Source organism: Anomalospiza imberbis, chromosome 11, assembly GCF_031753505.1.
Source record: "Anomalospiza imberbis isolate Cuckoo-Finch-1a 21T00152 chromosome 11, ASM3175350v1, whole genome shotgun sequence".
Lineage (NCBI taxonomy): Eukaryota > Metazoa > Chordata > Aves > Passeriformes > Viduidae > Anomalospiza > Anomalospiza imberbis.
The window spans coordinates 13,920,077-13,945,632 of record NC_089691.1 but is presented as its reverse complement, the minus strand read 5'-3'; the positions used below and the strand labels follow the sequence as shown (position 1 = coordinate 13,945,632).

Sequence of the window (25,556 nt, the reverse complement as noted above, 5' to 3'; positions counted from 1 at the left end):
TTGCCTTCCAGCCCATGGCTGCCTTGGACAGCCCAGCCACCACCCCATCCCTGAAGTAGGAACACGGTCCAAGCTGCAACTCCCTACTCTGGTCCTAGAAAGTAAACCCATCAGAGTCTTCTTATTGAGCTGAGAGGTATCAAGCTGTCTTGATTAATCCAAGCTATTTAAACCCACCCTAGTGCTGTAATGTCAAGCAAAGCAATGCAGTGAAGTCACTCCAATAAGTTTTTTATGGGTAAAAGACCAGAATTTTATTTTTTTATCTAATGTGAAAGCTTTATCTACATGGGATTTGATTAGGAAACCAGATATATACATCAAGAAAGCCATTATTTTGACACCCTGAGCTCCAGGTTGCCTTTTATATTAAAGGCAAATGAGAAAAAGGGGAATGCAAGTAATTCCCCTGATCTATCCATGAATTTATGTCAGCCTTATTCCTCCAGTGGTTTAGTGCTTATGGATTATCTTCAGAGCCAAGAAACAAACATTTTAACTGGTATTGAAATAGTTTTGAATTAAAGGAGGAAAAAATAGGCAAGCAAACATGCCTGTTTTACATTCCTAAACATGGATGTTTTGGAACCACAAGGCAAAAAATCCAGTAAAACTATATTTGAGAAAGTTTCTCTGGGAAATGTTTAGATGGTGGTTATTTTTATCATACTTCTGATGGATGAAATTAAATCCTTCTGCATTTCTGCCAGAGGTATTTACATGAGAGACCACACAGCCTCTGGAAATAAAGGAAATGGATGCTGTGGCTGCCATGCTCACATGAGAGCAACTCTCAGTGTGCCAGGTTCCAAGCTTTCAGCTTTCTCTTCTTCCTAGTGTCCTGTGATGACCCCCTGTGCCTGGGGCTGTGCTTCCAGGTGAGGAGCAAGGGCTGGCTTGCAGAGTGACTGGAGCTGGGGCTGATCCTGGGTCCATGGCCACAGGGTGAGATCCAGAGACCCTCAGCCCTGAGGTGACCACAGGGACCCTCATCTCCAGGGAAGGAGCCAGGGACACTCAGTTCCACGGTGACCCCAGGGACCCCCATAGGACTTTGAGGTATCTCAAGCCTCAGGGTGAGGCCCAGAGGCCTCCAGCCTTGAGGTGAAATCCAGGGACCCTCAGCCCCAAACGGATCCCAGGGGCCTCCAGCCTTGAGGTGAAATCCAGGGACCCTCAGCCCCAAACGGATCCCAGGGGCCTCCAGCCTTGAGGTGAAATCCAGGGACCTTCAGCCCCAAACGGATCCCAGGGGCCTCCAGCCTTGAGGTGAAATCCAGGGACTTTCAGCCCCAAACCGATCCCAGGGGCCTCCAGCCTTGAGGTGAAATCCAGGGACCTTCAGCCCCAAACGGATCCCAGGGGCCTCCAGCCTTGAGGTGAAATCCAGGGACCTTCAGCCCCAAACAGATCCCAGGGGCCTCCAGCCTTGAGGTGAAATCCAGGGACCCTCATCCCCGAACGGATCCCAGGGGCCTCCAGCCTTGAGGTGAAATCCAGGGACCCTCAGCCCCAAACGGATCCCAGGGGCCTCCAGCCTTGAGGTGAAATCCCAGGACCCTCAGCCCCAAACCGATCCCAGGGGCCTCCAGCCTTGAGGTGAAATCCAGGGACCCTCCGCCCTGGGATGAGGCCCAGAGACCCCCGTAGGACCCCCAGGCCTCTCAAACCTCAGGGTGTGATCCAGGAACTCTGAGTTTAGGGTGACCCCAAGGACCCTCAGGCCTAGATTGACCCAGGGACCCCCAGCCCCGGGGTGAGACCCAGGGACTGCCCCGGGGCACCGAGGCCCTCAGGCCCCGCAGGTGGGCAGGCCCAGTGGTTGGCTGCACCCCAGGCCTGTGGAGGGCCTCAGGCCAGGCCTGCCCTGGGCCTGCACGGCCGCGTCCCCCTGGGCTGCCCCCACAGCCACAGGACACAGGTGACGCTGCCCTGAGTGGAGCTGGTCATCTTCTTCAATCTCCCTCCTCCCTGCAAGGCACTGTGGCACCATGGCCGCTGCTGGTGGGGAGAGGCCGTGAGGGCCGGGGCCATGGTGCTGCTTGGGGGCTCCCTGCCAGGGTGTCAGCCCTGAGAACAACATGAACTTCAACGTCTGGAACATCAAGGAGATGCTGAGCACACCGACAGCCCTCGGGTGAGCATGGTGGGGGGAGATGGAGAGGGGATGGGATGTAAAACCAAACACTGATGACAGGTGAGTTGAAACATGTCCAGAACTGACCTCTGGCTAATTAGGGAAATCTAATCGGAATTCATTAGCCTCCCCTGGGATCCTGTTTATGCCTCCAGCCTGACAGGACTGCCATAGATCCTCCATTGGTGGGAATCTGAAAATCAGCTTTGGCTGGAAGCTGTACCCTTGTCCATGCAGGGTGTATTTGGGGAAGCCCTGTGAGCTGTGCTCATCTGCTAGATAAGTGAAGTGTTCCTCTTGCCTGTGCAGAGGGCAGATAGAATGAATCGTGATGTGCAGTATTATTGCACATTATGTAACTCAAAAATTATTCCATATCCTGCATTTATACACATGGCTTGCTTTTTTCCCAGCAGAAGCCAAAGAGCAGCTAGAGCTCCGCACATCTACAATCTACAGTGAAACAACAAATATTCAGATATAAACATCTGGAGGGCAAATATGTAAGACAAGCTGCAATTTGTACTTCAGAGCATCCTTTGTATCACATGGCTAAAAAAGGCAGTGGGACTCATCCCCTTTTTGACCCAGAAAAGCTAATTGATGAATTTGGTACTCTGACACTCTGTTAGTTAAATAACCCACTTACATAACTAACTTGGTCAAATTCACAGTTTTAGTCATACTCTCTCTTTGGCCAGATGTTACCAAAATGATGGATGATAATGAAAACATAATAGTAATGTTCTTGCCCATTATAGAAATGCTTGTCATGTAGATATTAATTAATTGATTTTTGCATAGATGCAGGGGGCTAAGAGGAGCCAATTCAGGGGAAAAATTATTTATATCTGTCACAGTTTTGTCTTTATAATTGTGCATTGCTTAACTCTATTGTCTTCTTGGTAACTGCAGATTTATTTTGTTTGTTTTTTGGGAGGTTTGTTAGTTTTCAGTAAGTTGTTTCTAAGTTTGAAAACCTGTGACTTTCTGGTCAGAGACTGAGGAGGGGAAGTTTAGAGAATATATTAAAAAGACATAATATATATAAAATAAATAATTGAATTTTTATATTATATACAAGATATATAAGATATATTTTTAAAATATATAAATAATTCTGTGAAGTTGTGCCATAGGGAATGAAATGAGTGGAAGAAGTACAGATGCCTATTTGGAAAGGGATCACTTGAATTTCTTCCTCCTCCAAAGTAGTCTATCACCTACAACATCTTCCCTTTTAACTCATTTATTAATGAAGGAAGAAAATATAGGCAAGATTTTAACACCCACTCCTCAGCATTTTCCACATTTTTTACAAGTGAGTTCAAAAGGGTCAAATAGGGCATAAAATGTTACTGGAAATGCAGCTGGGTTTTTAGAGGAGGTAAGAAGGGGGAGAAAATTTTCTGTGGACAATTAACTTTTTCTAAAGGAAAGAAAAGTTTCCCACAGGAACATGTGAATGTGTGTGTGTATTTGAAACAGGGGGGAGAAGTGTTGATTACTTTTCCCTGGCTCACTTCTATTACTAGAAACCTTTCCCACCACAGCAGGGTATGCTGTTTAATCCCCAGAAAACCCTTTCAGGGAGCTTTAAAAATGAAACATAAAATCAGCGTATAATCTAGGCAGAGTATGATTCACTCTGTGAGTTCTTTGCAAGTTTGAGTCAGGGTGTTACTTCTGAGAGCAGCTGTCACCAGGTCCCCAGGAAACGCCAAGCTCCAGTGATGCATTGCCCTCACAGACACAGCTCTGCACAAGCCCAAAAGTGCTCTGGGTTTTATTTGTTATCTGTCAGACACACAAGTGCTTCTCTGCAACCCTAACAGCCTGAGAAATAGGGTGTGGGGAGCCAGAACCCCTGTTCCACCTGGTTTTATGTATGAATAGTGACATAACAGAGGTACTAGAAATGAAGCAGAGGGAAGATTATCAGGTTGGACAATAGTATCAGGGTGCCAGTTATTTTAGAGGGTGGAAGGGGGCCACATGACTGCTATACTGGGAAAGCTTAGGCTCAGTTGAAGTGTACTGACAAAGGACACCGTCTTTATGGATTGAAATGCCAGCCTTCATTAGAGAAAGTGCCACATTCGAGCAGTGCTACTGCCTGCCCAGCCAGGAGGGCTGGCAGAGGGAGATCACAGAGCGTGTGAGAACAGCAGCCACAAAAGCACTGATGCTTGAATCAGCCTTTGACTGGATAAACATCACAGGGGTGTGATGCTGAAAGCACATTTTCAGACACCATCAATACCTGCCTTGGCCAGGGGGCTCGCAGGGGAAGAGACACGTCTTGCCTTGGCCCTGAACTGAGCACAAGATCCCTGTTCAGGCTATTTACTCTTGTAGTGCTACCATGAGAGTGGCAGTAGGGAACTGGAGTCAGTATCTCTGCAGGAGCAGCAGAAGCCAAAAAATCCACTACTGTTAATTAAAAGAAAAAAGACACTGGAATAGTAATAATAAACCTCATTAAAAATAAATTAAACTATACACCCCAACGGGTTAAATGCTTGCCTGAGGCAGAAAGGTTATTTAGACTTGATTATATAGATTTGAAATTGAAGTTATGAGAAATTTCTTGTACCATGAGTAAGGAAGTAACTTGCTAAATGCATAGAAGCTACTCATATACTGACTTCCAAAGACATCAGAAGGAGAAAACCTGCCAGAGAGTGTGTAAGGCCCAGAAATTATGAAAATATTAAAGAGGCATCCTAAATGGCTTCTTGAAGTTAAGGCCTGCTTGGGCCACTATTCTCTATGGTTTATTTCTGCTGTTGAGAATAACTTCCAAGTTTAAAAACCTCATTTAATCCATTATCCACAAAATTCCATCCCAAATCACAAGGTCACATATTTTGAAGTTACATTAAGGTTCAAGAATAAGCAGAAAATGAAGGAGACAGCCAGGACAAACACCAGGAGAGCAGCTGTAAAATTCCAGAGCCTCACAGGAATGAGAAACCAGGGCTCTAAGTGCAGGCTGAAATATGGCTTCAGACTAGAGAGGAGGTTGGCAAAAAAATCCCTGTCTCCAGATGCCTAACTTTTAATATGGTTGGGGATGCATTTTGTGGGAGCAAACAGGGCTACTCTGCAGAAATGCCAATCTCCTCTTAAGGAAAACGCTCTGTTGTAACTGGCAACCAGCTCAGGACAAAGAGCTAGCATGGATACCAAGGTAAGGTAGTCTGGGCAGCGTTGAATCACAGCTGAATGAATAATAAACAAACTCACAGAAAGCAAAAATTACCTTGAGAAATTAAAATAAGGCCAGAGGGATTTTGAACCTGAAATCTGGAAACTGGAGGCAGTGTTTGAGCTGAATAACTGAGAGGGATTTCATCATGGTTAATGCATTAGGGACAGTGCCAGAATGTGTTTGTAGAAATTCCTTTTAGGATGTGGAGCACAAGCAGGTCATGCCATTCTAGAGGACAGGAAGCAGAAGAATAATTTTCTGCTGTGACTGTTTCCAGTGAAGAGACGGCAAATGGCTGGAGGCTGCAGTAGCAGCTAAAACTCCTTTATTTTAACTCTTCCAGCTCCCCTATACCCAAAGCCAAGGCTGATCCTTGCTCATTTGCTGAGCACATTGGCACATTGGCAGGCAGCTGATAGTGAGGATGAGAGCAGTGTAGCAGAGCTAGAGACAGCTCCTATAGATACAGGCTAAAGCCAGGAGAAAGAGCAGGTGAATGGCAGCTCCCAGAATTTATACCGGATTTGTTGTGATTCAGCCCTGGTCCCTAAATGAGGAGGACCAGAAAGGGCTGTGAGATTTTTTGGAGGGAAACCAGGAGAAGAGAGACTTTATGGCACTGATCCTACTCAAGACACTGCTACTAGGAGAGAAAGATTTCTTTGGGAAAGAGGCTTTACTGCACTTTGAAGAAATGTGTCAGAAAGGTGTAAGTGAGCTTCACCCACAGTGCTTGAGAAGAAGAAGGATGTTGGCACAGGTTCAGTGGGGATGACAGAACCAGAGAAAATCACTTATAGCAGCACTGCAGATAAATGTTATGTTGCATATTGTACAAGTCTCAGTTTGCTTTTTCAAATGACTCTTAAACCTTGGTGTTGGCACATTAGGACGGATCCAAACAACAGAATATAAATATCAGTTCTTAAAGAAAGATTGATGAGGCCTATGGCAATTTAGTTATGAAGCTTTAGTTTGTCAATGTCCCTAGAACACGTAGAAAATATAAGAAGAAGGTAAATATCGCATAACCTGTTTGTTTTGAGGTAAGGCAGAACCTTTGAATGAAAGGTGAATGTTTGCATGTGATTGTGCTAAAATACTTGGAGTGGAAATCAGAAAATTAGAAAAATGAAAGAAGCTCCTGAAAGTTCTAACTCCTCCTATAAAGGGGAGAATTTCCACTGACAACAAGGAAACAGAGATTGGGAAGATCTAGCTGACCTCCTAGATATGCAGAACGCTGCAGATTTTTTAGATCACACTCATATCACGGGAAAGGGTTGGAGCTGTCAATATTGCAATACCTTGCTTTAAGTTAGGTTGGAAAATGAAGTCATTTGACCATCAGTCAGCAGAGGATGATTTACCATTTTTTGGAGCTGTCAAGAACTTGTTTTACATATCTAAACTTGGTTTTGCTTTGGATGCATATGCTAATGCCAGTACCAAAGGAATGTTATGCGCACCAACACGGATGATTTGGAGCATGGCTCATGTTAGCAGAAAGCCAGAAGTTCTCCTGAGGTAAACTCCTCACTTAAGAGGGACTGCTAAGTGGAATTGCATACCTGGGATGTTTCCTTGCTCTTTATGGGAAAGGGTTTATATTTAGGATAGAACATGCAACCCTGCATCTCAGGCATTCTGAAGGGAATGGTCAGGTGGTTAGAAGAGCTGGAGTTGCCTGATCATGGATCTGATCCCACATGTGATCATCGTTGTCTGATCTCTCTGACAGGGACAGGCCTGGGCCAAGCATGGCCAGGCTGATGGCTTGCCCAGATGGTCTTGTTAGTAAATTAATTGCCAGCAGTGTTAAGCAAGGGATAAAGAAATCCATTGCTCAGGGGAATAAGTGTATTCAAAAGAGGCATCTGTTTCACCTCCCCCTCTAATTTGCAAAAGTGCCATCATTCCTAAACCAACTGCTGAGGTAGTGGACTTAAGACAGAAAAATTGGACTCCAGAGTAGCCAACAGCTGCCTTTGGTTATAGCGCAGAATAAGCCTAAGAAGTCACTTGGCTCATAAAGTCCTCTCAGCTCAATGCTCATCATAAAATCTTTGTTATAAGAATCTTGTACTTCAGGCATTAAATAACACAAAGCATCTCAGAAAACGAGCATATCGTGGGGTGTGACATTCACCAGTTGTATTGGACATTTTCAAAGGGGGTTTGTCAAGACCGTAAAACATCTAAAGATTATAAAAACCCTTCCTCAAACTAAGAGGGAGCTTTTTTTTTTGCTGGAAGACAGGAGGATTAGAAAACTGGTGCAGGAGATGTACTACTCACATTGCAGGCAGGGTCTCTGCCTGTGTGGGGTCATGGCAGCTCATGTGCTCACATCTCCCCCACATACTGCCTGTAGATTAAGAATTTTTTTTTTTTTTCACAAAGCTTAGCTGAGATGGAATGAAGAAGCTGTGCAAGTAAAATTGTATTCAGATTTTTTTCTTAGCAGATTTGGGGTCCAGAGAGGGATTAAGGGAGAAGGTTTGAATTCAGACAGACTTATCAGGCTTTTTGAGAATCCAGAAACCCATGCCTCATCTATTTTTGCCTGCAGCTCAGTGTACTCAGTGAGCTCAAAGCCAAAAGCATTAATATGATATTGTCAGTGACACTACTATATAATGGAGACTGAGTAGTTCAAGTGCTGCTGCTAAATCCTTTCCCTGTTGTGTCTATGATGTTTGGGCTCCTTGCAAAACTGGGGATTAACCAAACACGTCATTGCTAATAAATGTTGGGGTGATCATCTTTTGTTATGCATGTGAGTTATTCTCCTGTTCCTTCTCTTTTACTTGTATCATTTGACATAGAAGAAAAAACCTTGTGTAAATGTTTCATTAATTATTTTCCTTTTTTTGGTCTTTAGTTCCCGGCTCTAAAGGCAGCAACACATCTCTCCATCTTGGTGGCTCAAAAAAAGCAAGATGTGAGAATATAACCTGGCACAGCTTTTTTCTGTGTTTGGTCCTAACCTAAACACTCTGCCAGACCTTGTGGATGCGGAGCAATGGAAAAGTGATCATTTAGACTGAAAGAGGGTAGATTTAGATTGATTGTTATGAAAAAATTCCTTGCTGTGAGGGTGATGAGGCACTGGCACCGGTTGCCCAGGGAAGCTGTAGATGCCCCATCTCTGAAAATGTTCAAGGCCAGAACGGATGGCACTTTAAATAATGTGGTACAGTGGAAGGTGTCCCTGCCCGTGGCAAGAGGGTTGGAACTAGGTGATCTTTAAGGTCCCTTCTAACCCAAACTCTTCTACAATTATTCGTGAAAAATGAAATAAGTCTTCTGTATGTACTTTTGCTAACAAAAAAATTGAAGTCAGCCTCCAACACAATAAGAAGCAGCTGTGCAGGGAAGCCCTTGTCTGAGGGAAGTTGGACCTGTGCCACAAGCCTAGTCCATAAAGCAGGAGAGGAATATAGGAGTGTTTCTGAAGAGGAGTAGAATCAGAGCAACACAGCAGAAAATCAAGAGTATCTAGGAAAGATTTATTTGAGTAACTCTCAAGGGAAAGAAGAGCACTTTTGTGTAGCATGTTAATTTGTTTGAAATACTTCCAACAATTCATATCAGTTCATCCAGCCATATGCTACCTCTATTTATTTGTTATTTTACTGTGTCAGACTTAAGGCATCTGGAGAATAAATGCCCAAGAAATGTCAGCTATAAGTCAGAAAGGTTTATTCTCTTAGAACTGCCTTCCAATTGATTGAAGCAACACCTGAGTTACAAAAAATTGTTATCCAGAGTAGCACTTCCAGCAGACCATGTAGAGAATTTTGTTTGGCTTTTTAATTGCTCCAGACTCATTCCCATCCCTCTCTGCCCCATTTCAGGCCCAATAAGTTTTCCATGAGGAGCGGCACTGCCAGTGACTACTCGAGTCTGAGTGACTCTCAGCTGCTCTTTGGCTCCCAGTTCTGCCCAGAGAATGTGCAGTCGGCAGCAGCACCGCTGGAGCTGGGCACACAGCCGGGACAGCAGAACTCCCAGGATGTGAGTCTCACTCTCAGTCAGCCCTGTGCAGGCACACAGCCACCATTCCAAGTTAATGGAAAATGTTGAAATCAGGTGGTAACATTTGCAAATGTCAGTAGCTGCTGAAATCAAGTTGTTTTCTTCCTATGTATAGATCCTTACTGTGACAAGACAAAGTAGCAGCCTGGTGAGATGAAGGTGGTATTTATAACAGATTGCTAAAAATTATTATTGAGATAGGTATTATTTTCTTCAATCACATTTTTTAAGTTACTAAAATAATATGAAATTATTCTCAAGCTAATGTCTTTAGACCACCTACCTAGCCAACTTAGAATATTACATGTATTTTTCTTTCAAAAATAATGTATTTCACTTCCTTAGCTTTCTGCAAGGCTGACAGAGCTACTCAGTGTTAGCTTCCCTGCACTGACAATGACCTTGCTGCTCTGTTGTTAAGGTAGATGCTTGGATGATTTTGGATAGGGGTGAAGAGTTTCGATGCTCACAATGTTCCTCCTACAGCTCATGGTTTCTGATGTTACGAGCCTCTACTAAAATAGTTCCTGTACAGCTAACAGAGAGAACCAGATCTGAATAAACACACCTGGAGCAAAGATTAGGGAAGAGCAGTGGTGCCAGCTTTGGAGGCCCCAGGCTGTCCTTCAGTTCCAGATGCTATCTGCTGTCCTATGCATTTTGCCTAGGAGAAATTTTCATCAGACACAAAACAGGAAATTCACTTTTCACAATTAAAAAACATTAATGGAATTTGCATTTTCTTATGTTTTAAGGAAAAGGCATTTCCATTTTGGTCACATTTGGTCCATTTTGGTTCCACACAGTGTCTGGAAATTTTGTAGAACAAAGCTTTCTCATTAGTATTAAATTTCTTGTTCTAAAATGTGTATTGAAGCAAGTGAGAAACTCATCTACAGTCTGTCAATATTGCTAGTTGGCAGCAAAATTATGTCATCCACTAGGCAATTCAATAAGATTTTTTTTTAGATTCCTGTACAGGGAGATTCTACTGACAACTTGAACTTTTCCACAATTCCAGGAATGCTGAAATTCATTTGAAGTCTCTGTCTTGAACATAGAAGGGAAAAAAACCCTGCACACCTTAAAATTGTAGCAAACTGAATATCCTCAAGATGAGAGAAAAGCCTGTGTCTGGAGGAATTTGGGCTGGGTCTCAGTTCCACAGGGAGTTGATCTAACTAGGCACACTAAATGGGGCATAATCTCACAAAATTCTTAATCTCCTCATCCAGTGTAATCTGTCATGTCCAATCACTGCGAAGTCTGTCTGCACTGGATAAACAAATTGAGTTTTCTAATTAATGTTCTGATTATTTTTGTACTTCAACGGTTTTCTTTTGTTTGTGTTACAGAGCGAGCCCAGTATTTTTACCAAATACCAGACAAAACCACAGTTATTTGATGAAGAAACAAGAGAAAAAGGTTCTCTTAATTTTGGTGCCGGAAGAGTGAAAAATGTCTTGGAAAATTTTGAAGTGAATAAGAACAAAATAAAGGACAAATATGACCGGTATGTAGACATCCATTGGAAATTCTTTCTCTTCTGGTGGTTATCACTCTCTGCAGCTCCTTCTTCCCCTCTTACAAATCATACATGGCATAGCTGCATATTTCTCCAAGAAAAGTATTTTCAGGTTTTAAATAATTTCTAATTGGAAAGAGTTGAAAGGTAAGAGAATAGTGTTTATTTGCAACTTATGTAATACATTCAGTCATAAGCCCCACTGAACAGCAAAACTCTAACCTGAATTTATCATTGTCTTTATCTAATCAGCATTGTTTCTTTTTTCTGTATTGATTCTCTGTGAAAATCCTTATTTCTCAAGCCTTTATAGGTTATGTGGGGAGTGATAAAAGGGACTCTGAGGATGGCCTTCGCATTTGGGCCAAATAAGGGGATTGCCAAACACACTTGTGTGCAGATTGCATCTTTATAAACCTGCACATATCTCTAGAATTTTATTTCCATACAAGATTTTTATGTATTGTTTTTTTGGTAACAGACAAGTGTTATTTGCTAATATAATTTGCATCTGCTCTTTGTCAGATGCCAAGAATTACAGGTACCTGTAGGTCCTGAAGGATTTCAAGGAACAAGCCAGCAATCTGAAGCTCAAAAATGAAATATGGCAAACTCCCCAGTGCACCTATAAATAATTCTTAGCACTGTACATTTTGTAATGTAACATCCAAAGTGTTTTTATTAAAAGCCTTTGATCAAATCTGGCTATGTATCTCTCTTGCCTTTTCAATGGGCGCTGAATTTCTGATAAGACAAAATTTTATTCTCTATTGCCTATTAGAGGAAGATTTTGTAATGAAATGAGAAAGTAGTTATAAATGTTTAGGCATCACTCATAATTATTCTTTATTTTTTCTTTAAATGGATTATGCTTCTTCCTACACTCCAGACTTGCTCCCAGATTAGAAGCCTGTTTTTAGAAATAACTATATTATCTTTTCAAAGATAAGTGTATCATTTATCAATTTGTATCCCCCTCAAGTTTGACTAAGAAAATTAGTATCTTCCTTTCCATAAGGCTAGAGACATTTCAAAAGCACTGCCTAATTCTCATAACTAGATTCTACCTGGCCTCTGCATATTTTTGGCTGTTGTAATTTAGATCACTCAAATGATTGACTTAAAATGACCCAAATCTTCAGAGAGGAAAAGGTTATCACTTTGCTTAGCAACCATCCGTGCATTTTGGTGTGGCAGTTTAATCGTGAATATAGCCTGGTTCCTGATACGCTGGCTCAACTTAAAAGGACAGATAACAGAAACCACAGGCATAATCTCAGGAGAAAAGGATTTGCAGTATTTGTTCTTCCTGGCCTGGCCTTTGTTGATGCTGAAGCTTTTCCCATGTTTTTCCCGCAGTTATTTTAGTCCAAGCACAATACTGTGTATCGCAGCAACTGGCACGTCACCGCACAGGCTGGGTCCTTCCAGAGCAGATAACATGGTGATCACACCCCAGCAGCTAATGGACAGTTGGGCAAATGCCAACTAAAAATTTGAGAGAGAGGCCAAAAATATGAGAGTAAAACCCCCATAATGTCATGTATATGACGTATATGAGCATGTGTGTATAGGTATTTTTTCCTTACTTTGCATTTGCAGAGTCCATGTTTTCCTTAAACAATTGAGGTGACTTCAAAGGGTTATGCCCCTGAAGGAATCATGTTTCTGTGCTAACATTTCATACTACACTGTGCCTTGCAGTGTTTCCTGTCTCATTTTTACTGTGATCTTTTCAATTTTTGTACACTTCAGTAATTTACATTTCTGGTTCATACTTGTTGGTTTTTTTTTTCCATTTTAGTGAAGTCCTAAGCTCCTTTATTTTCAGCATCAAAGACAGGCTTCAAGAGGTAAGTTACTTCAAATTCATAATGTAAAATGATAAGAGTTAGAAATACTACAGACTGTTCAGTGCTCACTTTCCTTTGCTATGCTGATATCTAAAGAATTACATTGTGTGTCTTAAGCACTCAAATACTTTAAACCAACAACTGTAAGTTTTTTTGCATATACCATTGCCTTTGTGGCCTTAGGGTCAAGGTCTTTAGGGACTTGCCTCAGAGGCAGTGGTGGAACTTCTGGGTGGGTCTCTGGAGCAAAACAAGCTGTAGTGACAGCCTGCAAATATCAGTTCTCTTTTCTTTCTGCCTGAAGAAAGCAGTCTACTCTCAGGATTAGTCATTGCGGTCTGAAGGTGAAGGTCTCTCCTCCAACACTTCTGTAATTAATTTTATTAGCTATTATTAATCCTATTTTACAGAACAGTTTCTCTTTTTTGGAATCTGTTCAGATTTCATGAGCCTTTTGAGCCATCCCAGGTCTTCTTTGGGGTTGCAACCAACAGCTGGACAAATTGTTTCAAGTGACAGATAAACAACCATTTTCAGTCTGTTCCATTTCATGAGTTGCAGTCATTGTTCTGTGGCATCTGGGGATGTGATTTTGCAAACAAAGAAAAGGCAATGTTCTAATTTTCCCATTTACCTTTGTTTTCACAGCTGCCAGTATGCTTTGAGAAGTTTGAAGAAATATTTGATTCCAAACTCAAATCCAGTTTGGTTTGCCTAGAAACCCTTCTCAAGACATGTAAGTTCTTCCTGTGTTCCTGTTAACAGCAGAGGGCACAGTCAAACTGCCAAATGTCAGCGTGCTGTCTGGAGGCTGGGGTGAACTGGGCAAGTCATTCTGCTCACAGCTGTTCTCCCTAAGGGAGGAGAAAAAATAAGTCTTATCCATGGTATGGACTTGTCAGTTTTTCCATTCCTAATCTCTCATTTTTTCCTTTTCTCCATTCTCTTGTACTTAGGTGTTGCATGGTTAGACACTGTGCTCAAATTGATAAACACACCTCTGGTTTTGTGTTTTGTCTGGAGTACAATAATTTTTAGACTATCTGGAGCACTAATGGAATACACAGTAAAAATAGCTTAGATATTTATATTCTGAGTAGCCAGTTTCAGTTTTTAGGGCTTTCTCAGGTTTTCATGTTAGTTTGAAGTCTTCCATTACCCCTCTGTGCTTGAAGTGATTAAGTTTTGGATGTAAACAAAACTAGGACTGCTCATTTCTTAAATGAGAAGCACATAGTGAAGCACATTATTGCCATGATAAAAGGGTGACCTCCAGAAAAGCTAATAATATAAAATACTTTTGAACAACTCTGTCTCTCAAGTGGCTAATCACAGAAATCTTTACTGAGGGAAAATGCTTCAATAAATTGTTCCTAGTTTAGCTTAGATCTGAGCCTTTGAGAGTACATTAATTTTTAATGCTGGTGTGATGCTTTATCAACACTCTGTCAGGACTCCTCAGAGCTTGCTCTGCTCTGTGCAAGAACAAGAGGCCATTTTCAATATACACAAGAAATGTGAAGTGAGTTGTATCTTGTGAGATGAAGGCAGCAGACCTTCACAAAAGCACAATGGTATTCACTGTGTGGCAAAATGTGGCTTTCATAAAGCACATCTCTGACAGATAGCTTTTAAATCAACAGAGGCCTCTCAAGCCGAAAGAGTGTTGTCTGATTCATTATGCTGGAGGCCATGAAAGGCTGTACATTTGAAATACCAATCTCATTGTACTAAGAACATTCCCTTGCTGTACTTGGCAAGTGCTCTTGGTGGGACCCTAATGTAAACAAAAATCTGTCTGCTTTGGCCAGCACAGCAAATTTCCTCTTACACATTTTCCCATCTCCTAATTACTTCAATGCCTCAACTCGTCCACTCTGCAGCAGGACTTTGCCTAATTTCGCATACCTCGTGAACAGAAATTGTTGTCATGGCACTGAAAATCAAATCTATTGTTCACAGCTCCCCCTCTTCATTCCATACCATTTACTCAGTTGTCCTCTTTCCTCTCCATATCCATTTTCAATGAATGTGCCTTGAATTAAATGAGAAACCTCCCAGAGGTGCATGCTGCTAGATTTTCAAAGCAATTGAAAAGAAAAATTGGCACTTCCTGTAATGCATCATGCTGCAGAATGTTGAATATATAATGAAAATCATCACACGCTGCACAATGTTGTTCTTTTTATATTTCTGGGAGGTTCATCTGTCACGGGTTAATTGCAGATAAACACTGTCATTTGACTGACATCACAGTGATGGATAATTAAGTTCACACTAAAATAGATACCTACGCTACTGCCTTGAAAAGAGGCAGTTCCCTTGACAAATTGGTATAAAATTCCAAAACTCAGGTGAAAGAGCTAAATTCAGAGCTAATAAATTTCTGAATGCCAGTGAGTGATGATACAGTACCTTGGGATGTGAATGACATGGCAGAGATACATTAAATCAGTGGCAGTGAAGGATTTCACAGGTAGGAGAGGAATGCAGAAGATGAACTAGTGCACCAGAACATTCCAACAGCTCTGAAAAGCAAAGGAAGGTGGAACTTGAAATCAAGTCTGTTTTCATTTAAAGCTTATAAGGAGTATCACAGGTTGCATTTTTAGCAGTGGGTAGCACGCACATTTGGCATAGTCTGCATAGCCACCAGACAAGAGCAAAACAGAAAATATTTTTCAAAATGTATTTCCAAAGCATTTCCGAGTGCTGTTGGTCTGGCATGGTCTGTGCAGGAAGATTTTTTAAAATGTTCTCTTTTGAGTGTTTTTCCATATGTGCTTGCACACAGTGGATAGATCTGTGTCTGGCACTGGAGATGATACAAGGTTTGGCTGAGCATCTTCCACAGAGGCTCAGGTGCTCTGTGCCTTGCTCACATCTCAGTGTGGAGTGCACAGGGAAGTAAAGAGGCAGACAGACCCTATGGCCTTAGTTCTTCCACCTTATATACATACAGTTTCTCTGGTTGACTTACCTACTCATTATTTTCTCTTTCCTTCTGGTTTCCACTCCTGTAGCTTGTTTCTTTTCATTTTTTTCACATTTTAATTTTCATAGCCACACTTCTATCAAAGCCTTCTATTTTTTTATACAAATGTCAATTTTCACCACTCAGCCCTCTCTGTGCTGCTTTGCTGTTCTGGTATCTGGTAGTTCCAGCTGTGACAGCTCAGAACAGCTGAATCCTCCACAACACCTTGTCTGCAGTGCACACGAGCAGCATCCTCCCAGCCTGCATGCCACAGGCAATCCTCTGACACACTGCCATCAAGGTGACAAGGTAATGTGCAATATGTCACTTACAGAGGTATCAGGCAATGCAGTTCTCTGACAAGTTGCAGGGCCTGGTGAGCAGTATTCAAACATGACTTGCTGCCAGACTCCCCAGGCCCAGCAGCTACTGGCAAAGTTTCCAGGGGACATGGCTGTGTTTAAAATGGTGAGATTTGAACTTGTTCACCTTGAACAGTGTGGTCCAGACTGGGACAACCAATTCAGACTCTCTTATGTCCTGTATGGATTGAAAAGTCAAAAAGTTTGAAACTGATTTAAAAAATTGGTTTTTTTCCATGTAGCTGCTAACTAGCCATGCAGTGACTGACAGAGCTGTTGAGGGACTTAACACTTAACCAGTTGAGTCACTTAACCAGACTCCCAAACACCTCAGTATGGATGGTGAGAGGAAGTGTGGATGTTCCAGTAGATACTGGAACCCCTCATTGTCACAATTCAGGGTTTGGAGCAGTGTGTGCTGTAGCACAGGGTGAGATCAGGGGCAGCTCATCCCACAGTCCCCCAGTGCAGGTGCTATCTGATATCTTGTGGAACAGGACTCAGGCTAAGCAGCACAAACTGACTGCTTGGAGTGTATCTGAGCAGGATGCAGCCATGTCAGCCCAGCTGTCTCACCCTCTGGCACAGCTCCATGGCTGCCCAGGGAGAACATGCAGCACTCTGCTGAACTCCAGAGCTGTCTTCCCTGCCCGTGTCTCACCAGGTTTATAGGACCTCCAATTTCCCCTACTGATTCTGGCCCTGGGGAAACCAACCTCCTTCCAAAGTGTTATTTAAAGTGTCTGTGCTGTTAGTGCCAGTCTCAGGATGAGCTGCATAGATGATGATAGAGAGACGTCAGAAGCAGTTGCTGTTTAATATTCCCAGGCTGGGAGGCTGGTGCTCCCTCTCTTGACTGCTCAGGCTGTGAGTTTTCAGCTGCTGGGAGTGCAGCTGCACCCGGGTACAGGCTGATTTGCAGGGAACTCTCTGCAGCACGGGGTGGCAGCCCAACCCCGAGGTCCTTCAGCCTTTTATCTCATGCCAGATTTCATATTCCAAATGTTATTATTGTAAACAGTAGCATCTGAAGACAGGTACAGCAAATCAAAACACAGCAATGTTTCAGATTGTAAAAAACTGCTCTGTTTAAATTACCTCAAGAGAGGCACAAGTCTGTGCATAAGTCACTCATTAACTGAGTAAATATTTCCTGTCTGTGATCAAGTTATTCAATAACTATCTGCTGCAGGGTTTATTTGAAGAAAACCTCTGAAGCAGCCCTTCTTGATCATATTCAAAGGAAAGAGACTTAACAGGGTCCTTGATCTGATCTAATTTGGCTGTCTCAAGGCCTATTTTTTTGGTAAGCCTTCATTAACACTTATTTTTACCTTGTTTATTAGTGTTTGACAAGTCTGAACACTTCTCTGGGTATGGAAGCAGGGAGGGAAGGAGAGTGCCCTTCCTCTGTACCGAGGGTTTTTTCTGCAGAATACTCCTACACGTATAAATGAAACACTTTCAAAAGGCTGGCTGCTGGTTGCTTGCCGGCAGCATGCTGTGCTGAGTCAAATGTATGTGCAGATCACAAGCCCAGTGGATGCAGGACTATTTTTAGACTGAGGATACTATATTGAAGAAGAATAGATAGATTAGGGAAACCAGAAAGTTTTAAAAATAATTCTGAGCTAAAATTAAATATATGGGGAAGAGCAGCAAGGGAAGGTAAACTTGCAGATGCGGCCTTTCCTGTATTTTCACTATGTAGACATGAAAGGTGATAAAGTGACATGTGAAAGGAGTTTCTTCCTTTAGTCACTGCTGTTTTCCTTCTCTTTGTAGGTTGGCAGTCTCCCCAAAAACCTGCTCTCAGATTGCAGGTAGCCTTTGTTTCTAACCAGGGAGATGAAATGTCTTACAGGCCCACTCAAACATTCACTCCCCCATTACAAACCCATTCTACAAATTATAGATTTCCAGGTTTCTAAAAGAGTCTAAATCTGTCAGAGCAAAAAACTAAAAGATTAAAAACAACAACCAAATTGTCTGCAACACTATATTGTTTGAAATATGCGCAGATAATCCTCAGAAATCAGCCAAGCTCCTACAGAGAACAAGGCAAAGCCATGTGGTGATGTGCATCCTGAAATAATGGAGAAATTCCCCTCGAGCTCAAGTCTGGGAGGTGGTTTTAATTCAAAGAGTGTGAGGACGATGCATGGATAAGGCAACTGCGGGGTTCCGTTTCCCAAATGACAGCTGTGTGCACTGTGCCCAAGCAGGCTCCTTTGGAGGAGGCAAAGTTAAAAACCCAGCAGGGCACAGGGGAGTCCCGGTGCCAGGAGGTGCCATTCCCTGTGTTCATCCCTGAGCAGCACCTCCAGCCCTGTGCCACCCCGTGCCTCTGCCTTGCGTGGCTGAATGAGACAAACACTTTCAATCTCCTTTCATAAGAGGAGATTACCATGTAAGCACTTAATTAACTTGTAGCTTTTCTCTGCCCATGTCTAGTTCAGTCTTTTTCTTTCCTTGCACATAGATAGCTGGGAAGGTGTGTGGGCTTCCAGACATCCTGGGGTGCACAGCAGTTCTGTCAGCTAGAGCTGGTGCACTGCCACACACCCCACTGCCCCATCTCACCTGTAGCCTCTGGTGCTGGCATTTGCATCCTTGTGTCACTCGCTAATTAAGTGACTGTCCTTCGGCTTTTGCACCCAGGTGACTATAGCAAGTTTTAAGCCAGTTTGGCTCATGAGAAGGCCTTCATGAGTACCTGTCAGAGCTGCCTTGTCCCCTTATGCCACTCAGCTCAAGAGCTGATGTTTTCCCTTTAGTTGAGGCTTATTTTTTAAGTTTTCCCTTATTTTTTCTCAATTTTTCTTTTTTATATTACATGACAACTTCCAGTGAAAATCTTTGTTTGAATCTACAGAAAGGTCACTGTGTTGTCTTTGACAAAGAAGTCACCTGCCTTGTCTTAGTGAGTTAAATCACAATCCAACTTTTATAAAATCTTGTTCTAATTCCATTTCCCTTCATATCTTTGAGTACTTTTCTCCTCAAAGTCTGTTTTAAAACCTTGCACCATATGAGAACAAATTACTAAGCCCATAATTGCTCACATTTTTTCCTTTTTTCCTTCCCAAAATTTTAAAACATCCTTGTTTTTTCACACAAGCAAAGCCTGTACAATCACTTTCTGCCTGTCGTTGCCTAATAGTTTTTAGCTCTTTAACCAATTCCATCTACAGTTTGACAGAAGGGCACAGCTCAATGAGATAATTAAGTCCCTGGAAGCTTAATGAAAAGAGCTGAGCAGGAGGAGAAGGGATCCCCAGTGCCCTGCAGCTCTGCAGCCTTTGAGCACAGCACTGTGGGGCAAGAGGTGCTGAGCACGGAGCTGAGATAAACGCTGGCAAGCAGGAACAGCTTCAGATGGGCTCTCAGCTCCTCTGACACCAAAGTCAATCAAACACCTTGGATCTGTAGCAAAAGATTAATTAATTGCAGAGCTCTTGTAGCAGCTTGTTGAAATGTAGGCTTTATTCTGATTTTTCTCAGGTATGCAGTGCTCCAGCACTCCAGGGTTTCAATTATCCTGGCTCCAGCACTCCAGGGTTTCAGTTATCCTGGCCCATTGGTTTGGCAGTGCTTTACCTTAGCAAGAGTGCTTTGGATCCTGTTTTATGTCGACCAGCCAACATTCCACACCATCTGTACACACCTTACTGCACCCTTCACAGGAAAGACCAGACATGTTTAGCTCTTTCTCTCTGCTCTTTCTCAGCTCTTTCTCTCTGTCCTAATTTACAATTTTAAAGTAGACTTCCACAAGACTGCTAAAGATTTTTAGTCTCCACACACAATGCAAACTCTGTTCCCATCCTGTAGTGTATTAGGCACAGCAGTGGTTCCTATAAGAGTAATTGAAGCTGTATGGGGGAGTTATATTCTTATCCAATAATATAACACAAATCCCTGGGGTTTTATCAGTTTTTCAACAAGACTGACTGAAGCCAAGAGCAACTTGCTCCAATTTAAAACCCTCCCAGGGAGCCTGTGCCTCCACAGGACTCTGTTGGGGCCCCCACTACTAAGTGCTTGGCACAGCTGCCCTGTTCAGGTGGTTTCTGACCCCATCTCTTCCCATGACCAGCAAAGGGAAATTCCAATTCTTTGCACACTCCTTCATAATTTCCCTCTATTCCTTCCAGCAGTTTTCCTTCAGTTTTCAGCCTCCTGTGCATTTTTGACACAGTTTTTCTGGTTGCACTTAGCCATTAACCTCTTACACCTCCATCCTGTTCAAGCTCCATTTACCATCACCTGGTTGCATGAGAGTGTTGTTTATACAGGGGTGGATCAGCTATACTGGGGTCCTCCTGCCTTGGCCATGCCTGTTGTGCACCTGGCAGACAACCAAGCCTCAGCCTTCCCTGCATTCAGCCTACCAAATTCTGCAGCTTTGCACAGCCTCTCTTCTCCAGCTGCCACATTAACAGAGGGCAGTAAATGAGGTTTGGCCTTTGTGCAGCATCTTATAAATTTCAAGTGCCTTGCATTAAAAATCCACCCCATTGTTCATTGCTTGGGGTTTGAGCAGATCACAGCAGGAGAATCATGTGGTGATTCATGCCAAGCCATGCAGGAAGTAGCAATAGTACTGATAGTACTTTATTCACATTTACAAATGAAAGACCAAATGTGGTTTTTATTGATTTCCCCATTTAGTGGAAGATGCTCTTCAAAGTCACTGTAGCTTGGTGCTGAAAGCTTTGACAGAAAAAAGCCAAATGGAGCAGGCACTGCTGGAGATGGAGAGAAGACTTGCAGCCGTAAGTGAAGAAATTAATCTTTTATTCTGAATCCTCATTCTGACTTTCTCCTGCTTCTTCAAAATACCGACTGAATATTAAATTGCCTTCGAATTGTGGATTATAAAGCAGACTGCTCCTGTTATAATGAAAGGGGGAAGACATATTAAAAAGTTAATTCTAGGCCAGATGCTGACAGAGGCTCACCCAAGCGCTGGCTAACAGTGTTGTAAGCTCTGATGAAGCCCTGGTCAGTAAGAGAAGAAGCCAACAGTGCCTTGTTGTGGCAGGCTGTGATGGAGCACTCACTGCTTCCTCACCTGACACATGCCTTTGCTGGAGACACGGTGCAGTGCATGCCTGTGAGGGGAGAGCACCTTGCAGAAGCACAGCACCTTGTCCCTTCAGCCAGGTGTGTCACGGGGAGAGGAAAAAAGACGTGAAAAGTAAACAAGCAGATGTGAGTGACACAGGAATGAACTCAAAGATCTCCTGATCAGGGCTGTTTTCTCCAAAGGCCCTGCTGCAGGAATTGCTTTTGGCAAGGATGTGTCACACTAGTATGTGAGAAGGCAGTGCTCCGAGGAGAGGGGGCACGCAGTGGGTTAGGGGATGCTCCAGTCCCAAACCTCTCACCTTTGTGGGACAGTTTGAGGATATCTGTTACACAAGAAGATACAAATTGCTAATCTTTGGGTCAATACCAAACTGACACATGGTACCTAAAACTTCCTTACTATTGTGCCTTTTTGTGTGTTTTTTACTGCTTCTGCTCTGCTTTCTGCTTCCCCAGAAAGATGTGGAGATTTTGGATATGAAATCCAGTATGCAGCTGCTGAAGGAGGGTCTGGAATCACTGCCAGCCCAGCTGAATGACCAGTTCCTGAAAGCGTGTGAAGAACTTGGCTTCCTGAAGCCATGTAATACCTCAGCTGAACAGCACACGCTTTTGTCTAGTGCCAGCCTGCCCCCTCACACGACAGATAAGTCTTTCCAGACCTCCCCTGGGCTCTGCCAACACTGTGTCCTGACTGAGGAGCACCTGCACAGGTCATGCTGCCCAGGCAGGGGAGTTTGCAGCTGTTCAGGCTGGTCTCATTTCCCCTGTGTGACAGTGGGGCAGCAACACAGAGACTCCCCTGGAAGGAACCAGGTCACTGGAGATGGCACATCTAAGGGTGACCTAAACTCAGCCTCAGGAGACAAAGCCAGCCCCATTGCTACAGCAGCCTGTGGCAGAGCAAACACCTTTTTGCAGGAGGTGAAATGCAGCTCGGAGACACAGAGCTGTGCTGCCCATCCTTGCATGTGCTGGGCTGGCAGACACTTTTTGGGGAGCAGTCAGAAGAAACACTGTCCTGTACCACTAGAAGTGCCTCTACCAACCCCACTGAGGAAGGCATTCAGGAGAGGCACTCGAGGGTTTAAACCCCTGACACCATCACAGCAGCAGCAGCCTCAAGTTTGCCACCATTCTGCACAGAAAGCTACACCTGGGCAAAGACACAGCAACTGGTCCACAGACCATGACGTGGAGAAGGCAGCTGTAGGGAACAAAACAAAACTGAGTCCAGGAAGGATGTCCTGGAAAAAAGCAACAAGGAGAAAGACAACATACTCTGCTAAGGGGAAAGGCGAACACTCTGGATGTGCTGACAGTGGGCTGAAGCAGAGGAAGGCAAATGGGATTATTGACTTGGAAAGCTCCAGAAAAAATTCCCTTCGCAGCTACTTGGTTGATCCCAATTCAGAAAACTCTGACACGGTCTTTGCAGCTCCCCATCAGCAGATCCTCAGCAGTGCTCAGCTGGGGCTTACAAAGAATTTCCCACCAGTGCCACACTCTGATAAAAGCCTGCAACAACTTGCAAGCAGAAGAAAGAGAAGTCTTGAAATTAAAAAAACAATGAATGTTTCCAGTGTAAAAAGGTATCTCTTGGATTCCTCTCCCGAGGAGGATGTACTTTCCCTGTGTAGCACAACAGGTGTAAAGCAAATGAGCTACTTCAGCCTCCAAAGCCCCTCAAGCTCCAAGAAACCACATCCTGTCAATCCCCTGGCTCAGCAGAAAACAGCCTGTTGCTCTTTACTGTTAGATTGTGATTCTTCTGATTGAAGGGGTTTGTTTCATGCTCAGAGCCCTTAGTGCAGGATGACCACTTCAGTTGCAGTTTATTCTACGTGTGTTACCTGCATAGTCAGAGGCAAGACTCAGGCCTGGATGCTTGAAAGTGCTATTGCCCAGTTGGAGATATTGTAAGGGACTACATGGGGTCTAAGCAGGGCTCTCCCCTGGCTTGGAAAGCTGAAGGGATCTGTATTGCTTTACTTCCCCGCTCCCAGCAGAGATGCCATGGGCTTGAGTTACCATAGCATTTACACAGCAGCGAAGTACCTGACATTCCCAGGGAAGAGAGGGCTGGCAGAGCATACTGTCAGCTCAGTCAGATTTGGCACTGAGATCTACTGGGAACTCCTCAGCTAGATTGATACAGTGCTATCTCTGTGGCCCGAGGCTTCACTCTCACTTCTCACTCGTAGTATCTCCGTTGGTTCATTATGTAAAAGTTCAGGTTTTTAGTAGAGTAGTATCGTTCTGGTTGATTTTGATCAGGTTCAGATTTGTCTCACGAGTTGTTTGTGAACTTTGGGCAGGGAGAGGTTTAACTGAGGAAAACCAAATCCCAGCGTCTCAGGTTTGTCCAGTATTGTATCTCTTCTCCTTACAGGCTGAAATTCCTCAGTTTCAGAGATTCCAGAAGTTATTTTTTTTCTAATTTATTTGTCTTTTGTATCTCTTGGCTGATTAAGGAATTCTCCAACATACCCTTTTCAAGGGCAGTAGTTCTCAGAAACCAAAGATACGACAGGCAGATCCAGCACATGAGATGTCTGGACAGTCCCAATTCCCACAAGAGCAACTCTCTTCAGGGTACTCAGCTGTGACTGTGGGCAGCTCCCACTGCTTCGAGCATTGGTGTCACGTTTGATTTTTGATCTGAAATGTTACCAGCAAAAGAAACATTTTCGTGTCGACAAAACCAGATTGCCACAAAGTCAAATTATCCAGCTTTGCCATCCCAAGGGAAATGACTCTGATCCCTTTCTTCTGGCTTTAATAAACTCATCTTCACCAGAGCCCAGTGTCTCTATGTTTTTTGGTTTTTTTGGGGAGAGGCAGAGTCCCATCCCAGCAGGAGAACAGGTAGCTGCTCTTTAGCTGTTTAACTCCCCTCGATCGTGGAATTGGGGGGATTTCTTTTTTTTTTTTAGCTCCTCTCTGATGTTTAAAGATGGAAACCTTCACCATTCCAGCTTAAAATTGGTCCAGTGATGTTAATTAACAGAGCCTTGGGACCCCCCTGTTAGCAAAGGGGATTGGTGGTGGCTGCCAGCAGGAGTGGCCGTTTGTTTCACCTTGCCCTTGTGTACCCGCCTCCCCAGCAGCCCCAGCACGGCCTTCGCTGGGCAAAACCTGTTTGGTGGGCTTGCCACTCCGTGCACTTTGGGATTGGCAAGGACTGGTGCAGGTCTCTGTGCAGCCCCTGGTGTGGATGCAGGGAGCTCGGCAGCACATGGCTGAGCTTGGAGGGACCTCTGGAGGTGTCTGCTGTAAGCCCCTGTGCAGAGGCAGAGCAGGGACTGGCTCTTTGGCATGCCGAGATGGAGTATCAGTGCTGTGGGGTGCAACGCAGGGCTGCCCTGGGGACCCTGCAGCTCCTTGCCACACACACACACTGACTGGAACACGGTGCAGAACAAAATCCCTGGAGATGGAGGTGTAACAGCAAGAGCAGCCAGCAATGCCTCTCTTTGCACAAGACAACCTCACTGGTGAATGGCATGAAGGCCCAGAGTGCCACCCTGGCCCCCACAGTCCCCCTGCTTATTCCCACTCAGGGTCTCCTCCAGGGTTTTAGCTGCCAACAAGAGCATTTGTCCCAGTATGGCTGTGACAATGGCAGCTCCTCTCCCAGCCTTGCTGGACAAAAATGGAAGTGTGCATGCTGCATGGTAGCAGTTTTCCAAAATAATCTTCTTGCACCCTGTGGAGCTGGTCCTGCCACCCAACCTGTACTCCCAGCTCACTGTCACTGACTCCTTGCAGGATCAGCCATGCCCCAGGTATGCGTGGTTTCTCCTGGCCTTTGCGTCCATGGAGCTGCCAGTACCGGTGTTTGTAGAGGTCTTGTCTCACCCTTCAACCAGGGAAGGTGCCAGGGTGTTTCCTCCTGCAGCACAGCCAAGAAGAACTGTGGAGGGCACAACCATAAAACACACACAATGATCAGAAAAAAAAGCGGTGCGTGGGCCGTGGTTCCTTTGGGTTCCAGTCTGTCTGAGGGCATTTAATTGAGGCCATTTTCTCTGAAACTGTGGAACTGGAGTTTTGGAGCTTTTTTGGGGGAGAATCCAGGAGGAGGAGAACAGTGATCAAAAGCCTGTGACACCCAGGTGGCCATGGGCACAGGCGTTGAGAAAACTGGTTGCATCCTCCACCCAGAATCCCCAGCTGTGCAGGCAGCAGGCACGTGGCTGCTGCAGCAGCACAGAGCAGGGGGCTCAGCTTTTCATCTGCCAGTGAGTCACTTGGCAGAGGAGGAAACCTCTGACAGCGCCGAGGATGTGGAGGTGGCTGCAGTGCCCCTGCCTTGTGCTAAAGGTGCTCCAATGACTGTGGTATATAGGG

The 25,556-nt window shown here is 44.0% G+C and overlaps 1 protein-coding gene across 3 annotated transcripts; it reads left to right on the top strand.

The window, feature by feature from the left end:
- The first annotated feature begins 1,806 nt into the window (after positions 1 to 1,806).
- IHO1 (interactor of HORMAD1 1) lies at positions 1,807 to 24,004 on the top strand. 3 transcript variants are annotated; one of them, XM_068202029.1, is made up of 7 exons: positions 1,807 to 2,137; positions 9,212 to 9,371; positions 10,748 to 10,905; positions 12,722 to 12,770; positions 13,419 to 13,506; positions 20,784 to 20,887; positions 21,660 to 24,004. In XM_068202029.1, exons 1-7 carry the CDS (start codon positions 2,082 to 2,084, stop codon positions 22,980 to 22,982), a joined length of 1,938 nt encoding a protein of 645 aa, XP_068058130.1. In that variant the 5' UTR covers positions 1,807 to 2,081; the 3' UTR covers positions 22,983 to 24,004. The 3 variants fall into 3 exon arrangements, with proteins under 3 accessions (XP_068058130.1, XP_068058131.1, XP_068058132.1); XM_068202030.1 differs by lacking the exon at positions 1,807 to 2,137 and adding an exon at positions 2,554 to 2,640; XM_068202031.1 differs by lacking the exons at positions 1,807 to 2,137; positions 9,212 to 9,371 and adding an exon at positions 9,531 to 9,554.
- Positions 24,005 to 25,556: the final 1,552 nt, after the last annotated feature.